General features: G+C 39.5%; 1 protein-coding gene across 2 annotated transcripts; it reads right to left on the bottom strand.

The window, feature by feature from the left end:
* Positions 1 to 946: 946 nt before the first annotated feature.
* On the bottom strand, positions 947 to 23461 carry Cnr1 (cannabinoid receptor 1). Of its 2 annotated transcripts, none has more exons than XM_090338449.1 (2): positions 23376 to 23461; positions 947 to 4664 (listed from the first exon to the last, which is right to left on the bottom strand). In XM_090338449.1, the coding sequence occupies exon 2, from the start codon at positions 4600 to 4602 to the stop codon at positions 3187 to 3189; it is 1416 nt and encodes a 471-aa protein (XP_090194575.1). In that variant the 5' UTR covers positions 4603 to 4664; positions 23376 to 23461; the 3' UTR covers positions 947 to 3186. The 2 variants fall into 2 exon arrangements, with proteins under 2 accessions (XP_090194575.1, XP_090194574.1); XM_090338448.1 differs by lacking the exon at positions 23376 to 23461 and adding an exon at positions 6233 to 7096.
* Between the last annotated feature and the right edge of the window lie 266 nt (positions 23462 to 23727).

Raw genomic sequence — 23727 nt, 5'->3', positions numbered from 1 at the left:
ACATGATATTGGTAGTGTCTTTTATGGATATAGACTAGAATGAAATAATCAGCAGGACAGTAACTGGGGCCTGAATCTCCTCTGGTGCAAGTGAGCCTCTTTCTTACAGAGTGGGCTTAGCAATGTAACAACATTCTTTGACATTTCGTCCTAGGTAGATCTGACTGGGAACATCGGAAAGGCTTTGGGATCATCTTAATTGCACGCTTATCTCTACAAAGTCTCCCAGATTTGTATTTGTTTTACATATATTTAATATGTAATGACCAACTCTCTCTCACGCTCTGAAGCCTTGTGAAGAGGAATTCTCATGTCCATATATCTCTAGTGAGTATGAAGATCAGGCTTCCTTTCTGAAGCAACTGGCAGTTTGTGTGAATTGCCATGTAAGATTTGATAGTGTATTGTGCTTTGCAAAGCGCTAAATCACATAAGATAATGAAATTAAGGGACAATGGCTTGACAGCACTAGAACATGAGTGCTTATTGATATTCTGCTGAGGATATCATCTGTATGTTATACGACCTGTCATTTAAAGAGACATTCAAATTACTTGGGATTTCATTTTGACATTTCCTGTATACTTGGGTTAGGAAATGATACAGGAAATGTCAAAATGAATCCAAGTAATTTGAATGTTTTTAAATGAAGGTCGTATAACATACAGATGATATTCCGCAGAATATCAATAAGCACCATGTTTAGTGCTGTCAGCCCCATTGTCCCTTAATTTATTATATGTGATTTAGGTTTGAAAGCACAATACACTATAAAATCTACATGGAATTCACACAAATGCAGTTTCAGAAAGGAAGCCTGGAATTATATATAGAGATATATGGAATGAGAAATTCCTCTTCACCAAGGCTTCAGAGCAGTGAGAAGAGAGTTGGTCTTGCCTGGTGGACTCAGAGATGTGGATTAAAGTTCAGGATGATGTGAAGCCAAAGACTGGCAATTCTAAAAATAGAGACTAGACTCTGGATAGGATTTGGCTGATACAGTCTCCCCTTTTCATATTACTACTCTTCCAGCTGCGCCCTGAGCTGTCATCTGCATTTCACAAGAGGTAAAGAGAGAGAACCTGCAAGCAAATTGGATCCTATCAGACTGGATACTGGGATCACTAGAAATCACCAGGTAGCTGTAAGCTCCATTTCGCTTCATGCTATGCAGGCCCCGGAGCCTAGCGGAAGCCATGCTCCATCTATCTGTGTCAGGAGTAGAGACTGGTTGCTTGTAAGCAAAATTTGTCAAGGGTCAAGTGGCTTTTGACATGATATTTTGCGTTGCTGGAAAAAGGGCCCCAATTCAGAGTATTTATGGCCCCAAAGAGTATGAAAGTGGAGCATCAAAAGAAAGCAAAGCCATTGTCATCTTTATGCTTGGGCATATCTTGCTATAAGTAAGCAGAGGAAGAGGAACATATTCCTTAGCCCGATCTCGTGTAGACAAAGCTGGGTGCTCGTGCTGGGCTGTCACCAGAGGCATCCAGGAAAAGCACAGAAGCAGCATATGTTACCCAGGCCTCAGTCCCAAGTGTGCTGCTCTTCACTGCCCTTTTCTGTCTCACTCTGTCTGATTCAGCCTCATTAGCCACATGGCCAGGATCTGTTAGTCCTACTTTAGCATGATGTGTGTAGTGCTACTTAAACTGGGATTCAAACTACCTACATGCACAACTGAAGACCATTCCTGTGCTGAGTCTGTAGAACTACATTCCTTTTAACGATTTACATCTCCATGAACTTGATTCCTATTAGGTTCTGAGAAACCCACACGCTCTCATTTCCCTACAGTGACACTGGAAATACAAACCTTTACCGGAATTCCTGCCACTGGTGATTCCTGGGTAAACACCGGTCTTCTGTACGACTTAAAGTCCTTAGCAATCCTCAATCCGTTCTCTTAGGGAAGCAGATTGTCTGACTGGCTATCAATAGAATTGTTAATCAACAAGATTTCTGGAAGAATTCAACTTTCGAAACTGAATTCATGTACAAGAGTTAAGCAAGTGGTAGAGTTTACACTTGGTCACAGTTTTCTCACTTGATGACATTGCTGCAACAGTTACAAGATAGAAACACACACATACACACATTTATAGTCACATTCACACACAATACAATTTTACTGATCCAGACAATATGTCTTTGTAATTAAGAACAAAATGACGACGTGTTTGGCCACCCAGGTATGAAATCTACTTACACCTGGAAGATAGGAATGCAATACTCTTCAAGTAAACAGCAACTGCACAGTGAAAACGATATACATGAAGACTGACACATGCTGTCTTAAGAGGTCTAGAAATAGCTAACAACTAAGGAAAGTCAAAGATGTTGGCCTAAAAAGTCAATGCTTTTTCTCTTCCTTTATAAGTATAATCTATTACCCTCACAGAACAGCTATAGTCAGGAAGATAATAAATGTCCTCCTATGAAAACACAGGACTAGCAACTTTTGAAGTGTCAGTGAATTGAGCTTAGCACTTTAGATCATCTTCAGATTCTTCCTGGGTTAACAGAAAAAAGAAATAAACCTTCATGTTTCTTTCAGCGTCAACTTTAAATAGAGATATCTCAAGCACAACAAAGGTTTCTAACGTTCTCTCTTGAGCGATAGTGTTCTATCAAAAGTGGTCTCACTGGCACATACAATTGCTGTGCTCTGGTTTTCACAGAAAAGTCTACCTTTTGGTTTTGCTAAACTAGACAGATATAACACAGAGGAAACACTGACACACTCACATGACAATACATCTTACAAAATACTCTATTTTAGTACTATCACTATTGTAAAAATGGACCCACTAGACAGACACATGTCATAATGAAAGTTGTGGTTACCAAGGCATTACTCACTTGGTAGCATGTTCCTGTGGGTACTTAGACTTCAGATGGTTTCCCTCTTATTTTTGAAAGACCGCATGGTCACCGAAGCAACAGGTTTTCTTTCCTGTAAACCCCTGGGGTACAGAGTTGGAGTAGCTAAACTACTGAAATGGCAGGAGACTGACAAATGAGCATAGGGACTGTCACTTTTTTCATTGAGCATGGTAAACTTACAAAATATAACCAGTGAGACAACACACTCTTCGAGATTTTGAGCTTTAAGGGGAAGGGGGTGGCGGGGGGAAGAATGACAAAGCTTTCTTTTCCAGTGCTGCCAGTGAGGCCTCAGGCTCACAGAGCCTCAGCAGAGGTGTCTGTCGATACAGACATGGTCACCTTGGCAATCTTGACCGTGCTCTTGATGCAGCTTTCCGCAGCCCTGTGGACGTTGGCCGTGTTGTTGGCGTGCTTGTGCAGGCAGTCCGAATCCCCCATGCTGTTGTCCAGGGGCTGTGCGGTGCCCTCGCACGAGGGGAACATGCTGCGGAAGGCATGCCTCAGGTCCTTGCTCCTCAGAGCATAAATGATAGGGTTCACGGTGGAGTTGAGCAGGCAGAGCATGCTGCAGAAGGCAAACACCGTCTTGATGAGCTTGTTCATCTTCCCAAAGACGTCGTACACCATGATCGCGAGCAGAGGGCCCCAGCAGATGATCAGAACAACCAGGATCAGGACGAGGGTCTTGGCCAGTCTGATGTCCATACGGGCTTGATCTGGCCGGGTCACCTGTACCTTGCCATCCTCAGATGTGTGGATGATAATGCTCTTCTGGGTTCCCCGCTGAATCATGCGGACTGCATGGCTGTGAGCCTTCCAGAGAATGTACATGTAGGCGTACACAATGAACAGCAGCAGCACGCTGGTGACCCCGATCCAGAACATCAGATAGGTCTCATCGATGAGGGGGAAAATGTCTGAGCACACGGACTTCAGCTTCTTACAGTTCCAGCCCAGCAGAGGCAGCACGGCAATCACAATGGCTATGGTCCACATCAGACAGAAAGCCACCACGGCCTTGGGCCTGGTGACAATCCTCTTATAGGCCAGAGGCCTGTGAATGGATATGTACCTGTCGATGGCCGTGAGGAAGAGGCTGCCCACAGAGGCGGTGAAGGAGGCCGTGACCCCGCCCAGTTTGAAGAGAAACACGTTGGGGCTGTCTTTGCGGTGGAACACGTGAAAGTCCACGAAGCTGTAGACGAAGATGACACTGCCCAGCAGGTCTGCCACGGCCAGGCTTCCGATGAAGTGGTAGGAAGGCCGGCAGCGGAGGCTACGGGAGTGAAGGATGACACACAGCACTAGCAGGTTTTCCAGAACGGTGAAGGTGCCCAGCGTGAGGGACAGCACGGCAATGGCCAGCTGCTGGCTGGGGTTGAGGATCATGAAGCACTCCATATCCATGAAGTTCTCCCCACACTGGATGTTCTCGTCGTTCTCCTTGTAGGACGACAGGGACTTGTTGTAGAATTCGGTCAGGTTCGCTGGGTCTGAGACCAAAGGGGGACTGTCTCCCGCAGTCATCTTTTCTTGGAAGGGACTGCCCCTGAACGCTGTCAGAGGGAATTTCTGTGGGAAGTACCCTAGTTTGGATGCCATGTCGCCTTTGATGTCTTCGTACTGGATGTCATTCGAGCCCACGTACAGGAGGTCTGTGGTGATGGTGCGGAAGGTGGTGTCTGCAAGGCCATCTAGGATCGACTTCATAACCTCGGGCTTTGATTAGGCCGGGCTCAACGGGACTGAGAAAGAGGCCACGGGAGGGAAGCCTAACAGGAGAGAAAACAGAGAAGTGGAATGGTGAGCAAACCAGGAGGACAGGAAGCAGAAGCAATGCGGCCCTCCCAAGCATTGTGCTATCAGGGTGTTGCATCTGGTTCTCAACACCTGTCAAGCCTTGGTGGAATCAGTCAACACCATGAGAAAAGCCCCCCCTCCTCCCCTGCCCCGCCACACTAGACCCATCACTCTCCCATCACGTAAGCTCTCTGCATGGAAGTCACTGTGTTAGTCCTGAATGGACACACAGGGTCATCTAGGCCAAGAGACACGCAGTATCTCTTGGGTAAAATGTGCATTTCCGAGGAAGTGTTTGCCCCGCAGCTTCTATCATCATCCACACAGCATCCTGCGCTGACGTGCCTGGGGAGAGCAAGTTCCCATCACACAGCCCCTTACTCCAGAAGACACCTCGCTAGATAGGTAAATGTATGAGACAGAGGACAGGGCAGACGGGGAGAAAGACAACACTGAGAACTAAGGGCAGATGGAAACTGTAGAGAGATCTGCTCTCCTAGGCATGTTTCTCATCCACAGGAGGGGAGATGTCAACCCTCCATAGCTGAGCTGAACTTCTATCAAGTAAAGGCCAACCAAGAAAATTATTAGAAAATGCCAAGCTGGCATTTCCCAAATTAGGGAAAGCCAAGGTCGTTAGTATCAAAGAAGATGGTAATGGAGGATGCTTCAGACAGTATCCACTTCAAGTGTTGAGGTGACAACCGTGTCTGGGGACAAGGATGATGGCATCCAAGGCTCTCAAACAATTGCACTGAAAATGAGTATGATGAGGAAGAGGGGATCAAATTCTAAGAGCCATATAACTCTAGCAATTTATTCTTGTTTCAAAGCAGACAGCCTGAGAACTGATGTCAGCATGTATGAATGCTTCATAAATGGCTATTTATCTCTTTAGTTTATAAGAAATATAATTTCAGAGTGATAGCTATGGCTAATGTAAGTATAAAATCCAATATTTTACTTACTAATTGTCATTTGTAGTACTTATATATAATACTATTTGGGGGCAGAAGGGAGAAGCACTCTCATGGAACAGATTGAAATGTTCTTGATTTTCTGCTATTTCAATCAACAATTCATTTATTCATATATTACCCATTCAATGCATTATGGACTGCCCACAGTCCACCAGGTACTGTATCAGACCTTAGTGTCTGCACAGCATGGTAGAGGAAGTCATTGTCCATAGGAAGTGTGCCACTTAGTAGAGGAGACCCACAGAACTTCGGAACAAACGGGCATGAGTTCCCTGTGGAGGGCACAAGGCCCTGTGCAGTAACCAGCTTTCCTAAAGGGAAGGATGTTTATGCCAAAAAAAAAAAAGTCAGGATTTAAGTGGGTAGAGAGAAGACCTAGAGTCAAGGAAAAGATTTTCAAATGAATACTTTGTGTCTTCAAAAAAATGAAAAAGAAAGAAAACAATTTGAAATGGAGGTGGTAGATGTGGCCCAATTCCTGCATTCTTCCACCCCCATGTCCAGTACCTCATGATTGCTTACCAGAATTAGGCCACCGACTTTCCAACCAGTTTTCCTACCTTTCTCTGGTTCTCCACCATTCTAATCACTGCCACACTCTTGCTGGTGTGATCTCTGTAAGATGGATGGCTGATTATGTGACCCTCTCCATTCATTTCAAGCTGTGGGCCCTAAAGATCAAACATGGACTCTTCCACAGCTTCCTCTTTTCTCAGACTCCGTACATCAGCCTGGCTGAGCTCCTTTCCGAACGCGACACTTATTCTCTTGCTCAATCCTCTCCACCTTCTTTTCTCCCTACACACCAAGCTTTCCTCTTCCCTACCTTCTTCACCCAAGCGCAAAGTCCTGTAAGACAGTTCTGAGATATATCTGTGCGTGTCTCTAGCTCTCACTTGGGCACTTGGGTTGCAGCATATGCATTCTACTTGCATAAACACATCAAATTATGGAGTATGAGATATAATAAGTAAATAAGTGAATAAGCAAGCACCAAAAGGATTACTTTTCAATTCGGTGCTTTTGTTCCCACAGCCTCAACACTCTTCTGCCTTAATACTCCTTTTCTCCCTCTGCTTGGTCAACTCTTCCCGTAACTTTACCACTTTTCCCCCTGCTTCCTGCTTCCCAGGATAAGATGAAGTATCCTCTTTGGGGTTCCCAGAACAACAAAACAGAGTTCTGTCATGACATTTACTAAAATTTTCAATATTTCTCATGTTACATTTCTTGGTTCTGCCACTTTATGTTACATAGAGGAGCACTGGCTCATTGAAGGCTGTATTGAGGACCTTATCTACCTTGGTATTTAACTATGAATAATGTCTACATATAAGAAGGGCTATAAATAAGCTGGTTGGCTAAATGTATGTGTGTGTACATACATGTACCTATATATGTATGTTTATGTATACAGGCATACATGTATACACATGTGTACATGTGTGTATGCATACATACATATAAATATGTGTGTGTGTGTGTATGTGTATTTCAAACAGAATCAGAAAAGTTCTCTTCTATGCATGGTGGATGAGGGATTCTTGTATAATAATAAAGAAATAAGCATGCCACTTGGATCAAGCTTTCTATCCTAAGGAACTGCTCAAATTTTCTGTGCTAGGAAAATGTCCTATTGAGGTGAAATTATTAGCATTCTAAATGACTCTGCCCACATAATGATCACCTAGGCTACATGTGCAAGAATGAGCTATATGACACAGGCAACTGTGGATACAGAGGCAAATGAGAAGAGCAGAACTTCCACCTCACAGTGAACGGTACTCCTGTGACACTGAGCCAAAATACCTCCACTCACTTCCATGGTCTTGAAGGACGTCTTCCTGATCCAGTGAGAGAGAGCCTGAATCGTTGGTATCTCATCCTCACTCAGGAAATGGAACTTTCCTCCTTAGTCTGGGTTTGCCTTGCACACTGTCTCCGCACGGACATAAAACAAGGCTCATGATAGCTATTAACTGCTTGACAAGAGGCAGGAATTCCAGGGCAACAGACCATACAGAGCCACAGAATGTGCTTACAGCCCAAGTGGGACAATGGTCCAGTGACAAAGACAAGTTGGTGAGGATAGAAATGAAGGATACAGAAAGAAAAAACCCAACAATGGAGCTGGGCACCCAGTCAGTACTTCCTGATTTCAACTAAATATCAAGTGTCCTTGGATTGCTTATCAACCTGTCCTGTTCTGTCTCACATTCTCATCCCTCAAGAGCATTCCCTGTGTATCTCACTAATGGGATGTGTCTGAGAAGTTGACTCTTAGGCGTTGTAACCTAATTGTTATTAAACAATTCCATTTACATATGAAAACTAACATCTATAATCAAAGGGATCAGAAGGTAGCCAGTGTGGGAGAGAGCTGTTTTTCACATGGTCCTGGCATTTCATCAGATGCACACTTCACACAGAGCTGCACCGGCTCATGGCCTGACTATCCCACACATCTTTGCCCTTCATCTTCCTTTTGCCCCTTTCTCTCTGAACACTCATTTCTAAGCCTTCTTCCTATTAAACTTCTTTTTCTAGGCCTGTGCTATTGCTACTTCTATGCCCAAGATCTTGCCAATCTGCCTGTGCCAGACATTACTCGTTCCCCTGGTTTATCCCTCTGCTAAAGGACTTAAACTATTATTTCATCAGGAATTTGCATATTTACTTCCACAACTAGAATACGGTTTCCAAACATAGAATGATGTCTCCTTGCCCCCCCCTTAGGTTTGCCAGCCTGAGAGCAGGAGAGACAGCTGGACTCCCCCAGAAATGTTCACTGAATCCACTGAGAAGGCAGCTCAATTTTATTAGCTGGTACACTTAAATAGTGATTTAAGCATACTTAGTTGCCTTCTATTAAAATTAGAGGAGAGAAAGACAACTCAGTAGATAACTGTTTGAAAAACAAAGCTGAGCTCATATTTCCATGTAGTTACTGGTAGTTTTCCACAGCCTCTCATCCCTCAGTCATCATCCCTCAAATTACTAACTCCCATCATACACTGCAGTTACAGGCTCATTTTGAAAATTATATTTGCAGTATTCCAAATTGATTTGCAGTGTTCAAAAGTCAAAAGGACATTGGAGGCTATCCCGAAGGGGGACCTCCTGCTGCCCTGCCCTCCAGGGACTGATAAATAGTTTGTCAAATAAACACAACAGAAATTAAGGAAGAGGAATGTCCAGGTTTTCTAAAGGTGGGTCCTGAGAACCAAAGCCAAGGGAAAAATCCTAGCTACAGAGAAGGCAGAGATCTGAGCATCGAGATTCAAAGCCAGCCTGGGCAGAAAAGTCCATGAGATTCATATTTCCAATTAATCACCACAGCGCTGAAAGTAGAGCTTGGCTCAAGTGGTCAAGTGCCAGCTCTGAGCAAACAAGCCAGGCAAGAGCAGATGGCCCTGAGTCCAAGCTCTTGTACTGGAACAACAACAACAACAAAAATTGGTTTTAAAAAGCCATAGGGAAGCTGTTTGCTTGCCCCCATATCCTTTCCCAGAGCACGGACGGAAGCAAGGAGAGCGAAAAAAAAGTCCAAAGGTGTAATATCTTTCTGTAACTGAAGGATAGAGACACTGAAAAGTCAGTCTCTCACTCTCATGTATGTTTGTGTCCTCACTCACTTTGTAGAAAGCAATGACACATGCATGTACTATTCGGTACCTTACTTGTCCACTCAGAAGTGCCCACGGAAGTCAGTGCCACATACTGCACAAGCTCTCCCCCTCCATCCAGCAGGTTTCCTAAGGAACTGTTAGAGGAACGTGACCAGCCACCTACTAATGGGAGGGTTGAGTGTTTGGCATCTTTGTTAGTACCAATAATGCTGCAATGAATGAACTCTAATGACTGTATTTTTCACACTGCTCACAGTATTGTGATCAGCCTTTCTTGTCCTCTAAGCTCTTACCTTGGACTTACTGTGACGCCCCCTTCTGGTCCTCTACAATCAGGAGTACCTCTTAAGACTTGCTGCTCTTTCTCATTTAGGCACGTATAGAGCTTATGAGGGGCAGGTAGCGCTCTGAGCCTTTCACACATATCACCTTGCTTATTCTTATAACGGTCCTAGGAGGGAGTCGCTGTTATTATCCTCATTTTCCAATGAAAGGCACAGAGAGGGTAATTTGCCATTAGCACATCTAATAGTTGGTAAAACTGGAAATGGAACCTGAAAGTTCACCATATTTTGAGTGCCAAATGAGCTAGTGGCTGCTATATTGAATAGTGCAGGTCTAGAATCCCTGCTTTTTCTTTACCTTTAAGATTTAATCATTACCTTTCAGATACACTTGTGTGACTATATCCTTTTGTTTCTCTACTGAAGCCAGCAAGCCAGCACACTAGAGGACAGAACACTGCAGAGGGAGTTAGCAGATCAAGATTAGTGTCATCTCATACTGGGCCAGAAAGTTAATCTAAGTATCAGCTTCATTTGTTAAAAAGGGATGATGAGGACGAGGACGAGCAGAATGATGATACCTAAATCACAAAATTGTTCTGAACATTAAATAAAAACAAATACACATAGAGAACTTAGCACTGTACCTGGCATGAAAGTCCTCAATAAATATTTCTGTCATCATTACTTAGCACTTATGGCTCTTTTCCATATTCTCCATACTAATTATCTTTCAAAAATATAAAATACAGGCTAATAATTATAGCCTATACACTAATTATAGCTCAAGAAAATGCATTACCTTAATTAGATCATTGGCTGCAGATTCAATTTCATTTTTTCTTAGCACTCAAAGCATGAAGCACATACATACATGGTGATAGAGGAACATCTCTTGTCCGGTATTTGAGAAAGGTAACAAACATTCAGTCATTAAACTGACATGGTAACCTAGCAGATGCTTTCTGGTTATCCTCACTTCACAGGTAAAATGAAGGCCCTTAGTAAGGAAATTTTCCAGAAGCTGAAGATTTGTAGATGAATCAATGCAATATTCCAGAATCTCTGCTTTTAAACTTTATGCACTATTTTAAGGATTAACAGTAACTAGATCAGAGCTATTCACATGTTATTTTCAAATCTTCTAGGCTCTTCAAAACAGAAACTAAGGCATTTTGTCAATAGCAACAAACACTAATTCCTACTAAGTCTGGCTAAATCTTTCTAGTGGCAGATCCCCAGGAATTAAAATTGTAGTCAATATTTGGGAGACCGATCAAATTTCTTCAAGGGAAGACAAAAGATCACAAATTTATTTCTGAAATGTAAAAGTGTGCTCTTATTTGTTCCATAGAAAGATTACCACATATGCAAAATCAGTTTCCCATTTTAATGCACCCAGTCCTTTTACTTAAAACAAATCAGCTTGTTAAAAATCTAAGCCAGGACATGATGTGGTTAGGAGATGCAATTTCTGTCCAATATGAGCCAACTTTAATTAAAGAATACAGTTTAAAATGACATGGGCTTGATGCAGTTGGAGGATCTTAGCAATGTCAAAATACCACTGTGCTGGAGTTATTTTAGCAGTTAATAGGGTCATAGCAAGAAAACTGTTTTCTACATCTTAGCAATTTTTGTTTTTATTTCTACATTTGGATTATTACAGTAATTTCCACCTTATTATTTTTTGCATGGAGAGTATTTTTTGGAGAGTTCATTAGTAATCTAGCTTCAGCTTTGGGGGATGAAGCTACCACTAATTTTGGTTTTGTTTGCTAATAGGAAAATATAATTGAAATTTCTATCTAGCAAGATGCATAGATGCACCTATTAAAGAGGCAGCTGATTTTTATTACAGTTACAGTAATGGATGGAATGACATCTAAGGATATCTTCTTAGAATTCTGCTTTTAAATTAAGAACCAACTTATAATCAGCTTAAGGTATACGTCGTGTTTTTGTAGTATGAATAAACTATTTTAATGTATTGAATCTATTATTGTAGGGGAGAATAATTTTTTGGATTGAATCATCTACTCTTTTTGTCCACCTGGCTTTTTAACAATTATCTCTTTCTTCTCCCTCAGGAAAAAACACATAAGATCAATAAACAGACTATGATGTCATCAAATGAATTCTACATATATGGTAACAGCATAGATTTGTTTTTCTTTCTTTTTATTTTAAAAAATGTTTTCTAGAGTCCAAATATTTATTTATCCAACCATTAAGGGTATAAAATACCCATGTTGAAGTCAGGTGTGGTGGTACGTGCCTGTAATCCTAGCATCTGGGAGGCTGAAGCAGGAGGATTGTGAGCTTGGGACCAGCCTGAGCTTCATAGCAATACCCTGTCTCAAAAACAAACAAAAGCAAATTAACATCCTTGTTTTTGATTAGGCTGATCACAGAGTGAATCATGAAAACAAGGCTTTAAATAGAGCAATTCCTGTATCAGTATAATTTAATAGCCGTTATTAGAGTTTTCATTGCCCCGGTGAAGATCTATTTATTTGGGAAGGCTATTTCAATAATTTAGGTATTTATCACTGCATTACATGGAGTCAAAATCCTTTCAGTCCAGGCTGTATAGCTCTTTGGGGACATAAATAGTAGGCTGACAATAAACAGAACTTTAAGTACTGGAAAGCAGAAAATGCTATAGAAGTATGTAAAGGACAGATGCTTCTGAAAAAGTTGTAGATTATATCAGCCAACCACGCTCTACTAATATTCTACATTTCAAAATGCTTTAAAGGCGCAATGTCAAACTCAGTGTATATGAACTGATATGGGCCCAAGATATCAGCTGCAGTAATTCTAAGTCCTTGCTTAACTCTGCAGTTTTTCCTACTTTGTTGATCTGTATTCTGTTTGTGCGACTCTTGGAAAAAGCCTTATGAACGGCTCGAAGAGAATGACAGCTTCAGTGGATCCATTTCCTGCTCTTCATACATTTCTGGGAACAAGTCTGGTCCCCACTAATTTCATAAGCATCAATGCCTCATTAATGCATTTCTCTATAGTGAGGAAAACCTTAGCTGACTATTGTAGCTACATTATGTCTGTCATGTTCTCAACAAACACGGCACATCTCATAGACTAACAAATTAAATAGTTTGGTCATCCACCATCATTTCTTTTTGCCAGTCCTGGGGCTTGAACTCAGGGTCTTGGTGTTGTCCTTGGGCTTTCTTAAGGCCAGAGCTCTAACACTTGGGCCACTGCACTCCTTCTGGCTTTTATCTGTTTATGTGGTATCAAGGAATTGAACCTAGGCCTTTGTGCATGCTAGCTGAGCATTCTACCAGTAGGCCACACTTTCAGCCATCCACCATCATTTTTGGAAACAAAGCAAAATAAAGAATTGACTTAATTATCCTAATAATTCGGGCAAAAAATATGTAATCTTTCTTCCTTGCATTAATGTCAGCTCCTTTCCCTACATATGAAAGAAAACTCCATTATGCTGGTAATGCTTGGTGGACTTTCAAAGCCTATGCTCACTTATATATTCCAACAAAAAATCTTCAGAAAATTATTAAATGCACCATTTTCTCTGGTCTGTTATTTACTAGCAATAGAAGGGAGTGCTGGATTTTTTTCCCTAAAAATGTATCAATTAATATGAACTAAGGACAGTAAGCATTTATAAGGCTGTTTCTTTCCAAATTTAATGTGAAATAGCCTTATTATTTAACATTTAAAGGCCTATTAAAATTTAATTTTAGGGCTCAAGAAATTTCAGGCCTCGAAATTACATAGGCTTAAGCACTATTTCATGATGGTATTAACAAGAAGCATGTTGCAAAGGTGAATTAACAATATAAATGATATGGTTTGTGGCCTACAAATTTCCATGTACCATATAATTTTGTTTCATTACTTAGATGTTTTCTCCTACCAAATGCTTTGGCCTTTTCCTTGAGAGATACCTTTCTACAATGGGAGGAGAATGGGAGAGGCAGTAATAGAAGCAGTTTTCAGAGAATCTGTAAAGTTTGTGATTCAATAAAACTTATGGCCAAATACTTCATAAGACCATCTTGTACATGAGACTTGGAAACTAAAAGTAGAAAGCAAAATGTGCATAATTGCCAAAATGCCAGCGCTAAGAGATTGAGATAGGAAAATCGATGGTTCAAGGCTAGCCTGAGCTACATAGCAACACCCCAAAACAGCAGAAAACAAGAAATTGCTCTGGCTCATAAAACATGTAGAGCTCACTAACAAGACATTTCTCTTTGCAGTTCATTATCAAACTCCTCACAGCAGTGGTTAAACATATACTGCATGATGTCCAATTGTGCACTAGCGCTTTCATACTTTCTTCTCCTCCTCATCTGTTGACAAAGGGGTATTTTCCTTTTGAATCAATAAGCATACAAATTCAGTCTTACTAAAAGCTGAGTCTTTTTCTCCAGCATCAAATCTGAAATTTGGCTGAACAAATACATATTAAAGAAAAGCTCAGTACTTGAAATGTTTCCTCTAAGAAACATCTGAACATTTAGTTATGTTCTAGGCATTGGACTAAATGCATATGTTATTGCCTTTATTCTATTATTTATATTTCCTTCCATATTTATATGAAGTAGAGGTTATGATAATCCTTTTCCACATAAGAAAAGAACTGAAGTTCAGCGAGGTACAAGTGTTCCATCCCAAATCTCCATTGAGGAACAGAACTGCCACTTCCGTCCAGATAGTGTAACTCAGAATCCCTGCTCTTTGCCCTGAGATACATTTAATAAAATATCCTTTTTTACTACTAGGAAGTGGGAAAGTTGTTTCAAGGAAAAAGTGACTCAAAATCTGAAGGGATTGTCCACATGACCTGCTGAGCGTTCGTGCCCATCATCAAAATATTACCTGTAAGCTATAAGGCCTAATCAAATTAGCACCTTGATTGCAATCATTGTTGGCAAATAAATAAAATTGAAGTCATCTTCATCACTGATTGTTTTGGTGGTGCTGGGGTTTGAACTCAAGGCCTCGTGCATGCTTCTGCTTAACCTCCTTGGTCACCAGGGATTCTAGGACTTGAGCTGCACCTCCACATTTGCTTTCTGCTGTTGATTTTGGAGGTGTGGGTCTCACAGACTTCAGCCTAGACTGGTTTTGGATCCCAATCCTCGAAATCTTAACCCTCTATGTAGCTAGGATTACAGGTATGAGCCACTATGACCTGGCATTATTTTTGTTGAATTAGGGAAGACAAGTTGGATCTTGCGGCGTTTTTTTTTTTGTTGTTGTTGTTTGTTTGCTTCATTAGTAAATTATAAAGTCTGTGCAGAGTAATGACACCTTTCTATAATACCAGTGAGAAGTGAAGGGAGCACCTTCAAAGTCTGACACCTTTCTAACACCTTCCCATGTCAGAACAGGAATAAAATGTCATGGTTGCTAGTAAACAAAAATTTAAAACTGTATTAGCTACATGGAAAAATTTAGAAATTATTGAAATCACTCAAGTTTCTATCCTGGGCAGAGCGTTTTGCTTAGGCCCAGAGGAAATTCCCAAGGCCAATTTCTAAATTCTGGGTTAGAATCAAGGTCAGTCAGAGTCCAAAGAATGGGTGATTCTTCTTTTCCTTGTGTCTGACAGCACTCTGGCTGGTGGATATGGAGTTACATTTCTGAACATGCTTCACTTAATACATGGATATTGGGCATGTACTCTGCCTAACACTAATCAGTAACCATTAGATTCAAATATATGTTGGGTAAAAGTAGCGAGAAGAGAGCTGGGAGTTTGGTCTGGTGGTAAGAGTGCTTGCCTGGCATGTACAAAGACCCAGGTTCGATTCCTCAGAATCACATACATAGAAAAGCCAAAAGTGATGCTGTGGCCCAAGGGGTAGAGCTCTGGCCTTGGAAAAGCCCAAGGACAGTGTTCAGGCCCTGAGCTCAAGCCAGGACTGGTTAAAAAAAAAGCAAGGGGAACAATTCTTCATCTTATCTTATCACATGCCATCAGATAACTCCCACCCACCTGCCAACCTCCTCATGAACTGAAGAATAGAATTTGAAAATATGGACTAGGGATATTTGAATCATCACAGAGTATGGGGCCATGCCTTGAGATCTTCTCCCATGGGAGATAATGGGCAATACCAGCAATTCTGTAGTCATTTCTCTTGATCTCTCTTGTGTCTAAATCCTCCAGACCACAAACATTCTCAGAGCTGGAATAAGTCTTGCCTGGCATTGCAGGTCCTCTGCTGGGCACAGACAAGGTATTGCTACTAAATGAAAGTTACTGAGCATGAGCACCTTGTTGTATGTTACTTGATAGAGTAACTTTTAAGTATGATTCTTTTCCTTGGCGTAAATCCAGCTGATCATGAGGGTACTGAAGCTGAATCTGAGAATCAAAAATGATCCATTGGATAATATGTCCAAATGACAAAATAACACAAAATGCATCAGTAATGATTTACTCGAAGATCTTTTCTCTCTGTATCAAATGCAAGTTTCATTGGTGAAAATGAACATTCCATGGGCAAAGATCAGGTTTGTTCTGATCCTGTTTACTCTGGGTGAGTATGCTGAGCTCTAACAATTAACTATATAACAATGATACATATGACCATCTCTACCAAAAGTACAACCTTGAATAAAGCCTTATTACAAACTGTTGACAGACCTTTAAAGACAACTTGCAAAATTTTTGTTACAATGAAACCCAAGTGCATGTTATACATTGATCTTTCCAAAACTGGATTCTCCATTTGCAAATATGTCTTCAAAACAATTTATCAAGAAAAGTTAAGTAAAAATTCAACCACTAGATGGAGTGCATTTCATAAAGCCCGCAGGAATCAATTTGTTATTCCAATCACTGGACATAGTTCTTGTTGTGGTTGAGCAACTTCTCCTCCTGCTACAACATTTTATGAATTTTACAACTGAACTAATTAAATATAAATAAGAAAATATGTCATGGAGGTCTAAAATGGGTCATTACTACTTCCTCCAAAAACTAAATTTCTAATTATTTTTCTGAGGCAAAGAAGCATTGAGAAAAGTTAATATATTGTCAAAAAATTAATTGTGAATATTTGGAATATTGCCTCAAGAAAGTAATTACAAATGAGTAAAGAAAACTAGTTCTACCAAAAAACAAATATGTTTATTCCAAAAGAACCTGAACATAAGACAGGAAGGCTCAGGAGCCAGAAATCAATTTTATAAAAATCATCAACACAGGTTATAACTAGCAGTAAAAAAAAAGAATGGAAAATTATTTTCAATTATTATGAGGACTAACAGAATACATCGTAAGAGAAGTGAACATTGGTTCAAATTGTCATACACATTGAAGCCATGCCGACTTTCTGAATAATTCAGTCTCCTTTCTCTCAGTGGAATAATTTTTGATACATTTTTATCATTGTTTAAATCCAGTGTTTCCCTCAAACATTGTTTGCAAAGCTAGATCTTTACATTGTAGCTATTTCAGTTTAAATGTTTGGAAATTTTTCAGTGCATACTAATAAGGTAAGACAAGAACAGAAAAATATACTGTGAAGGTGGAAAGAATTATGTACACAGAGGAAGGGATGTGCTAAGCTCCAGGAGCAATGCAAACTATATCTTGGAAATTCAGTTATGATTTAGAAGCATGCAGATTAGACGCAAGTGCAGAATTTTTGTACCATTGAAACCATGATATAGGTTCTATTGTGTTCATCCTAGGTGAAACTCATCCTATGGTTTGTATAATACAATTATTGAGGTTCTGAACAGACCTGGGCTAAAAATATTAGGAAAAAGTGACATAGGATAAAGAACTAGGGATGGGAATGACCTGGAAAGTGTAGAACACAGTTTGAACAATCGTTTCAGGAAGTCACCTGGTGGTTAGACGTGGCGTTGGTCTACAGGTCAGTCAGAGGCTCTTAGAGGGGATTCAAACAGTCAAGTTTCCAGGGTCAGGCTCATGCGATCATTAATGGTGAAGCTGGGACACATTGGAGTGAATAAGGCCTCCAGGAGAGTCTATTATATTTTGAAATTTAAGAACCATTGTTAAAGATAAAAGAGACAGACAAAATGACAAAATGGAGAGGTGAAGGATCAACTTTGGAAGAATGAGTATCAATAGGAAGAAGTACGATTCCATGAGGTTCTGGTTGACTCAAATGATGGCTAAGCGAGCCTGCTCTTGGCAAAGTATTCTCCCGCAGGATATTCCTGTTTGACTAGAGTAAGTAACAATAGTCCAACCTAAAAATAATCATAAAAGGTGAGGAACCTCTAAAGATTTTTAGGTTTATAATTTAAGATTTCTCTAGGCTCTTCCCTCACTCACAAGGAAACTCAGTTCTATATGATTTTGTCCAGCAAAGATGGCTTCAAGATGTTTCTGTGCACGGACACGGTACACAGATAAGAAACCCTACATCATTTTCTCTTAATTCCATTTACAGAGTTTATATAAAGCTTTATAAGACTGCTAAGCCATTTCTTTCACAACTCTAGAAGAATCCCCCTACTATTGAGTCTAACTGAATAGGAAAAAGGCAAAAGTAATGGTTCTGGGCAAGCTGTTCTTTCCTTAATTATTTCAAAGAAAATGGATCACAGATTACTGATAGATTACCATAGAAAACTAAAAATCATAGAACTATTTACCATTTCTGGTTGATAAGAAAAAAGTTAGCTGTCATTTCTAAAAGTAGCTGAGTATCTTCCAAAGTCCAATTGCCACATATGCAAACATGCAGAATTCTTTAGATAATCTTTTTTATTTTTTGCTTACTTTAGTTGTGTTACATTCCTCTAGCTTTCCTTTTGCTTTCTGTACATGCACTTACTCATCACCCATACAAAAACTAGAGAAAGTATATGTAAATTTTGGTCAGCAATGCATTGAAATGAGTTCAAATTTTTTTCCAAGTAACCAGCCATCATGTGAGTAAACCAAAATACTCAGGTCACAGTAGCTTTAAATCAAATTTTTCTCTAAAGGAATAAATTTAGTTTTAAAGTATGACTATATTAAAACCAAATATGAATGACAAAGCCATGCCACCTAAACTTTCAGCAACTAGTGAGATTGAATTTTTTATCAGATTATATTAGCAATTTGGATATAGCATTCCTTAAAACCCAATTCAATTTATAAAATGAATATTCATTACAATTTTTTTTCTCTGAAAGTGAGATCTGAAAGAATGCAGAAACGCTGAAAAATAAAAGCACCCTCCGATTTAAATGTAAGTCTTGAGAAACTTGATTTCCTAATTATATATTTTAAATTATATTTAAATATACTATGGACATACGCAGCTTGTGAAAGCATTTGTCAGTATATGAAACCATCACAACAGATTGCCTGGCACATCTTTGAAAAATGTCTCTGCTTTTCTTTAAAAAAAAGCAATAGCATAGAATTTACTAGTACAGAAAAAATATTACGTTATCAAATTTGGGAAAAATATTACATTATCAAATTTATTCATTTTATCTTCTGAAGTTAAAAAAAGGAATCAAGCCAACGATATCAAATCTATTCCATGAATCAAAACTCTAAACCACTAAGACTCCAACTAGATAGGGGAAATGGGATATTAATTAATATAATACTGTGCTGTTAGAAAAAAACTACTTGCCATTTGGGAAGGAACTTAAATCTCTTCTTACATTAAGAACATGCAACATGAACTTTAGGAAATTAATTTTAAAAGGCAGAATATGATGCAGTACCAGTGATTTTTCTTAAAGTGAACAGCTGGCTAAAAATGGTTTCCATCTAACCAGTTTCAATTCACTTATTTGAAAACAAAACAAAGAAAGCAAAACTCTGAAAGCTTTCCTAAAATACAGGTGTGAGAACTTCTCTAGTTAGTGCCAAAATAGAACTCATAGTATCTCTAGAGCAAGTGCTTCTGCCAGGCCCATTTCCTCAGAGTTGGGAAGCAAAAATTGTGTCCCTCCAGCTCCCATGCCACTCACTCAACTATGCACCTCAAGAAAGTAGTGGTCACTGCATTGTTGAATTAACCTGCTCAAATGCAACGTTTAAATTAGAGGCTATCCCAACATCATTCATTAGCAATCTATATGAAAAACACTTTCAACATAAACATATCAATGAAAATGAGATTAAGATTAAGCCTGTACATGCAACTAAATGTCTATTACAAGAAAGCGTATTTTATTTTTACCATGGGCCACCCTGTTCTCAGTGAAGAAATATGACCCAAGAAAGCTTTTAGTAGATACTTTATATCAAGATCTAGAGGTAGCCACACTGATTATGTAATGGATTTGACCTGTTGTGACTGACAGATCATAAATATTCCCACTGCCCATCTGGGGAAGCTTAGTTCATTTAACTTCAGACAGTTCAAACAAATTTTGTACAGGGTTAACTTCCTTGTAACAGTTGTAGAATGTATTATATGTAACATAAATTTATCCATTGCAGTATGTATTTTATGATCTGATAATAACCTATATTTTCTTCTAACTCATAAATCCTAATTTCCCAAGCAAATAATTAGCAAGATTAGTAAAAGCTGTCTTAAACCAATCAGTGATTGTGACGGAATTATCATCAAATGTGGTGATACTCATCCTGGCATGTCTGCAAGATCTTTAGAACACATGGGACTGGCACAGATTCCCACCTATCCTGGAAAACAAGAACAGCCTTGTTTTGATTCAAGGTGAACACTTCCTTTGCCTCAAGTCTCCAGTGTCCATCTGGACAGTTGCTTTGAACTTGGATATTTCCCCAAATTTGTAGGGCTCGATTAAAATCAAAAGGGATATGCTTAAAGATATTAAAAGGAAATCATGTCTAAGTTTGCACTGTGGTCATGATTTACATCAATAAACAAGTTTGCACATGTAGGTATCTAAAAGTATATTTATGCAATCATTTGTCTGAAAGTATGCAGCATATGATTTGTTAGTATAGGCAGTTTGGATGATGAAAGTTTCTTTTAGTCCAGAGAACATTCTGAGATGATCTGTTATGAGACAAATTGGATCAAGCTTATGGATAAGCAGATAAATGAACTGAATGGTCATCATAGCATCCAATAGCAATTCAATGGCAAAGTGCTGAACCCCACCCCCCCACCCCCGCTCCACAAATAATACCCAGGCAGTTACAACACAAAGCTAACGTTTTTATAAGAACAAGATGAATAAAGGACTAGAGACTCCGATTGGTAGTGCAATAATAATTAAAATTTTGTCAGTACAAAATATACCCATTATTTTTTATTTCCCCTATTATTTATCTCATCTACCAATCTCAGTAAGAGAAAAATCAGTGAAGCTGGCTACTGGTACCAACAGAGATATGCAATATACAAACCTGATCCTGGTATAGTTTTTTGTAACAATATTGGGCTCAGGTTCACTGTCAAAAACAGAATTATAAATAATTTAAACTCAAAGACTTCTTTGACTCTATTGGTCAGTTCAATTAGAAAATGATGAATACCAAAAAGAAGAGATAGACTTACACTGGGGGAGACATAGCATCTTCTTTAGCAGGGAATTCAACCTCTCATCTGTGTTCTTTATGCAAGTGAGCTAATGTAATTACCCCAAGAAGAACAGGCAGTAATTTAAAAGGCAGTCTCCATCTTACTAACCAAATTCAAGAAGCTATAACCAAATCTCATTTTACTAATTATGTGTTGTTAGGTATTTGGAAATTCTGTTTGCTACTTTATTTTTTCTTGAAGCATTCCTGGATAGCCAGTTGTGGGAAATAATCCCATTATCGGGCCAACTGTTTTCTGGGACAAAACATTTGGGACAAGTGTGCTGGACCCTAAACTGAGATTACAAGTTCTATTTCATAATAGTTTATTCTTACACAGCATTCCGATCCTAATTCCAAAGACCAACACACAAGATGACCAAGAAACCTGTCTAAATTTCCCGGTGGGCAACATTAAACTCTGAGTCAAAGCAAAGGAAGATGTTATATGATTGTTTTGAAAGAGTTTCTCAGGCTTTGCTTTGGTAATTAATAAGCTGACACTGCATACTAAACATTCATCAACACAATCAATTGGGCTGCTGCCTCCTGAGAAAATAGGTAAAGCAACTCAAAGAGTTTTCTTTAGGAAGACTGCAATATGCCACAAATATAGTGGTTCCTTTGGAGAATTTCATTCCCAGCAGTTTCATGGTGGTAACATTTAACAATTTCACTATTTTAACATTTTGAAAATGCCAAAAAGAACACACTGATCCTGCAGCAAGGCTTATTAAAGAGAAGCAATCTCACAGGCATACAGACAGGAACAGAGTCCACAGGGAGAAAAAGACAGAAAACACTGAATAACAAACAAAGCCAGGCACGACTCCCCATGTGAGAGCTAATTTTTCACCAGAATTAAAAACTTTACACATCGGATTAAATCACATCACTTATGGGTTAATTAAGGTTCTAGTCACAACATTCATTTATATACACATATATTGATGCTATTAAAATTCAAAGGTATGAATCTCTGATTTGCCTTCCTGACAATGAGTATACAAGCATTGTAATTTTATTTTGAAAGGTCAAAGAACTGAGCATTTCCCACTCTATGGCATTATTTTACCTCATGCATGCAGGCTTAAGAACACAATGAGACTTCTAATTCTCAGATCCCAGATACCTACCTCAGCTAAGGGAGCTCCGTACTTGGAGTGGGAGACATCTTTGAAACAAAAAGAGTCCGTTTACAGTAAGTTCTCCTGATAACCTAAGATGCATTAGTTTATACAAGCCATAGCAACATCAAACCTCTTGTCCAACTATAGTATTTGCTAGTGTCCTGCAACTAGCTGCTTGCAGTATCTACTATTTAACATTCTGGAGGCTCATGTATTCTGTCCATATACAGGTCTAATCACAAAATTAATTCTCTCATTTAAGAAATGAGTCAGGGCCTTTTCTTTTGATAAAACTGCTTTTAAACTGAGTTAGAGAGCGGAGGGAGTGAGGGAGGAGTATCAGGAAGGAAATAAAGGGGGGGGGGCAGAAGGGAAAAAAATCAATCAGTACATCCTTTCCTTGCAAACTGTCAGGAGGGTAGGATTAGAAAAGCAACACTTTAAATCAGATAAAGTCCTTTGGGAACCTTAAAGGTTGGTTGCTCTGAGCTTCTCAATATTCTGTAAAAGAGATTGATGTCATTTGTGACCCCCACTGATACCCACTGTCCACTGAGTTTCCTCCTAGAAATTGCATTTCCTCTATTGTTCAAAAGATAGTCATTGGTAATAAAAATGAGAAGTTATAGGACCCACAGAGATACCTTTCAAACACCTTTAAGACCAGTAAATCTGCTCTAATCTCATATTGGATTAAATGCCCAAGAAGGCTTAACATGTGGAGACATAAACAAAGGCAAGAATAGCTCTTATTTGGAAAAAAATTAAGATGAGAGACAAAATGATTAATAGGTCACTAATTTTTTCCCGGTGCGATCAACTTAAAGCCTTTGAGAGATAAATGACCTGTTAAAATCAGAAGCGTGCCTGCTGCTTTTAAACTTTCAAATGACCAAAGTGTAGTCTTTCATGGCTACCACGCAAATATTTACATCTGAGAGAGGATCCATTTGTGATCTGCGAGCCTCACCAAGAAATATCTAAACAAAAATACCATGTCAACTTTATTCATCTAATGGATAGCTCTGAGTCAGATGCTTCTATCAGCATGCAAACACAAGCATTAAGTACTATGCATATTTGTTTTTCCCAGGGCTTCTGTGGCTACTTTTCTCTACATCCAAAGTTTATTATTTGACACCCACCTCTTTACGTGACAGGTAACATTTTACTGTAGTTTCTCGGTCTGATGCAGATTAATGTATTTCTCTGGGAAGACTTAGTGTCTGATGCCGTTTGAAAGACAACAGGCATCAACTCCAGGCGCCTGCTTTTCAAGCATGCACAATTACACATTTTCTACAAACAGACATCAGCATCCAGAGAGCCAGGTGCACACACATTCAATACATAGTAAATGGTAGAAACCTCCAGAAGCAGCATAGACAACAGTTTAGCAGGCTGGAGCTATCCAGCTAAGTAAACAGCCACGCACGATTCGCTCTCCTGGAACAAGAACTCCAATGAAGGACACTTGGGGATCACGCTGACCAGTGC

This window comes from Megascapheus bottae, chromosome 8 (assembly GCF_031878675.1).
Source record: "Megascapheus bottae isolate mThoBot1 chromosome 8, mThoBot2.hap1, whole genome shotgun sequence".
Classification (NCBI taxonomy): domain Eukaryota; kingdom Metazoa; phylum Chordata; class Mammalia; order Rodentia; family Geomyidae; genus Megascapheus; species Megascapheus bottae.
This window is presented reverse-complemented; position numbering and strand designations above follow the sequence as displayed.

Coding starts and splice junctions, on each gene's coding strand:
- Cnr1 (XM_090338449.1), bottom strand. CDS start 4,602: ATGAAGTCGATCCTAGATGGCCTTGCAGACACCACCTTCCGCACCATC.